Source organism: Meleagris gallopavo, chromosome 1, assembly GCF_000146605.3.
Source record: "Meleagris gallopavo isolate NT-WF06-2002-E0010 breed Aviagen turkey brand Nicholas breeding stock chromosome 1, Turkey_5.1, whole genome shotgun sequence".
NCBI classification, from domain to species: domain Eukaryota; kingdom Metazoa; phylum Chordata; class Aves; order Galliformes; family Phasianidae; genus Meleagris; species Meleagris gallopavo.
Genome location: NC_015011.2, coordinates 82,594,587 through 82,597,799, shown reverse-complemented (window position 1 = coordinate 82,597,799; position 3,213 = coordinate 82,594,587). Strand labels below are relative to the sequence as shown.

General features: G+C 39.7%; 1 protein-coding gene across 1 annotated transcript in view; it reads left to right on the top strand.

The window, feature by feature from the left end:
- The window catches only part of LOC100542776 (cell cycle control protein 50C-like), a 10,195-nt gene extending 7,006 nt beyond the window's left edge, over positions 1-3,189 (top strand). Inside the window, exon 7 of the mRNA XM_010720011.3 lies at positions 627-3,189. Within this exon, the coding sequence (XP_010718313.1) occupies positions 627-817 (191 nt within the window). The 3' untranslated portion in view covers positions 818-3,189. The remainder of the gene's footprint in view (positions 1-626) is intronic.
- The last annotated feature ends 24 nt before the right edge of the window (positions 3,190-3,213 follow it).

Sequence of the window (3,213 nt, the reverse complement as noted above, 5' to 3'; positions counted from 1 at the left end):
AAGGTGCTCACACACACAAAACAGTGTGAAATTTGCTGACTAGAGGCCTCATTTTGTTCACAAGAATTACATCGTGGTGACTGTAAATTTCTCCTCAATCTGAACTGAAGCAGTTACGATTTTAAACATTATAGCTCCACTGAAAGGCTCCATGTGGGTAAAGAGCATATTAAATTAAAGATGAGCACTGTTCCTCACGGAGAATATGTAGAGTATCATCATGGTAAGCTTCCCAAATGGTTGACTTTCAAATGAGATTTGTTTGCTGCTTAAAAATATTACGGATCATATCAAGTTAGCTCAGTAGCCATTACATACAATATGAATCTGAAATTTTTAGTTACAAATCCCAGAATTCCCAGAATTACACTGAGACTGTATCCAAAATAACTTGGAACTGCTACTGATGTTTTTTGTTGTTGTTGTTGTTTTTGGGTGGTTTTTTTTGTTTGTTTTGTTTGTTTGTTTGTTTTATTTTGTTTTTTGATTAAAGGTCACTTAAAGGAATTTTTGCAGCAAATACAGATCTCCAGTCTCTTTGTGCCTTGGGAAGGATTTTGAGCACTACATTTTCTCCTGGAGGCAACATAAGCTTTGTTAGTGAATCCTTAACATCCTTCTCTCAGACTTCCCTGTCACCAAATTCAAGGGGAAGAAATATGTGATTCTTTCAACCATGGTATGGAGTGGAGGAAGTAACCCGTTCCTGGGAATTGCCTATTTGGTTTGTGGTGCAGCAGCAACCCTGACAGGTTTTATCATAACTGCCATCCACTTAAAGCTGAGAAAAAAGAAAACATATTTTCAAAGACGCTGATGTTCCCTGGATTGCTCAGTGAAGGCAAATATGTGCTGTGAATGAAGAATGGGCAGCATCTTTCATTCTTTCCCCTATGCTCTGGATTTGCTTTAGTAACAGGTTTGGTGAATGTAAGCAAATTGAGGGACAGTGCTTATTCATCATCCAAACCCAAACTTAAGCGAGACTGCATTGGGTCAGTGCATTGCTTTGGGTCAGTAAAAAGTGAAATCTTGGTTCAACAAAGAGCTTGAGCTGGTAGAACCTAATGCTAAAGCCCCCTTGTTGGCCACGTGCATGGGCTGATCGGCTTGGCACAGGTTGTACAAAGCTTTTTCCACTATCCTAGAAAAGCAGACCATTCATTTGTGTATTAGTGTAGGATAATCATCACAGTTCAATAGTTACGATAGAATGCAGATCATGTTTTAGAAACATGGAGTGTGTTTAAACCCGTTGTTGTGTTAGTTTTATATGAGTACCAAGGCTAGCCTGCAGAGCTAGATAGAGGATGTGAAAACATCAACTTATATTTAAAAAATTATGGTTTAATAGCTTAAAGCAAAGGCTCCTTCAGTGCTAACCATTTCAGCAGAACCATCTAGCTAATGCAACCTACCTACTGCAGCCTTCTGTGCAAGATGCTGACTCTCAGTGACATGAAATGTCTGTTCCCCACTCAAGTCCCCATTTCTGTGGTGCAGAAACTCAATGTCAATAGTAAACATAAAACATTAGAAAATCTGACGACTTCATTTTCAGAAAATGAATGCTGCAGCTGGTGAATAGACCATTATGCATTTTTGTTTTCCTTGTTCAAGATTTCAGATACTTTGAAGCTATTTCCAGAATGCAGGAATAACACAGAATTTAGGTGAAGAATAGCATACCACCTATGAGTTCTTAAAAACAATTCTTCCCTGGCATAACTGGAAATAGAATAAAACACTCTTAATGAATTTCTTTGATAAGTACTGTCTGTGCCTTACCCTCTTCTCCACAAAAAAGCTCCACACCACTGAGATAAGAAAGAAAAGAAAGACTACAGCAAGAGAAGAGAGTGTGGCATAGGGAAGCTGTGTGATGCTGTCAAGTCTAGTTTGCTGTTAAAGATGCCCATGTCTGTCTTTAAAAATGTATCCAGCACTTAGGACATGGAACTTAGGCAGATAGACTCTGGTGAATCAGAATGCACTGTTTCTTTCAATGTTTGCTTCTTTATTGTGCCATGAGCACAATTTTTTATGTTCACAGCCTGGCCTGTCGTTATAAGCTTGCTCCACCAATGTCTTACGCTGATCCTCTGGGTTAACACACATCTTGTTCTGTTCATCCTGGTCGGGTCCAGTCCCCTTCATCAGAAAGCTGTGAAAACAGGGTTCCAAGATTTAAACCACTGCATCTAATCCTGCCAGGGGCTTGGGAGAGCCCTATCCCTGACTGGACTGGACAAGACAGGGCACAAAGCAGTACATTTAGCAATGCTTTAGCTCATTATTCTAAATCACTTTTAACAATGAGACGTGCTCCCGAACCTTCTAAGTGCTTTTGAAAATTTAATCCCATACAGCCTTCTGGAAGGCTCTGTTTGTGTTGCTGACAAAGCTGGATCAGGACTTATAGCTCCAAACAGACCACAGTACTCTTTCTTCTTTTTTTTCTTTTTAATGCTTTTTTTTTCCCCCTATTCTCTCTCTGTGTTTTGTTGTTTGTTCTTTTTTCCCCTTTCCTTGTTTTTTTGTGTTTTTTCTTTTAATTCTCTGAGAAATGATATATCATCTGGGTGCTTAAGCCCCAGAACTATTGCCATTGATTGTATTTCTTTATGGAGTATCTGGTAAAAATGTTACTAAACTGAGACTGAATAATGAGGCATACCTCATTCCAGTGATTCAGTGTCTACAATAAAGAAAAAAGTATTTAGAAAATGCAGTCTCGCAAGCAGCATTAGTGATATGTCTGCTATCTCCCAGAGGTTGGTGCAAGAACCTGGCTCTTCTCTTGAAACATGCGATGTCTTCCAAGTCCTCCTCAGGAAAACCTGTCTTAAAACTTCCTCTATTATTCTGGAGTAACCTCCAAGTACCTCCGGAGTATCCTCCCAAGTCTTCGTTTGTAAAAATGAAAGCTCTTTTTCACCTTGCCACAACTTTAAACACGTCTTCCATCTTTATTGAATCCTCTGAGCGGTGTCCTTGGCAGCTGCTACTTGAACTCAGGAAGTCACTGCTGTTACTCTGAACAGCTCTGCAGAGTGTCCTGTCATTTCGGATAGTACTGCCTGCTCCACAACGATGGGGATGGCAGCTTTGATGAAGTACATGCAGCAGATATGTTTGGATGGAATCTGCCTTGCTCAAAAAGACAGAAAATAAAGTTTTAGCACCCTCCCTACGCTGCCTTTTGTGAAGTAT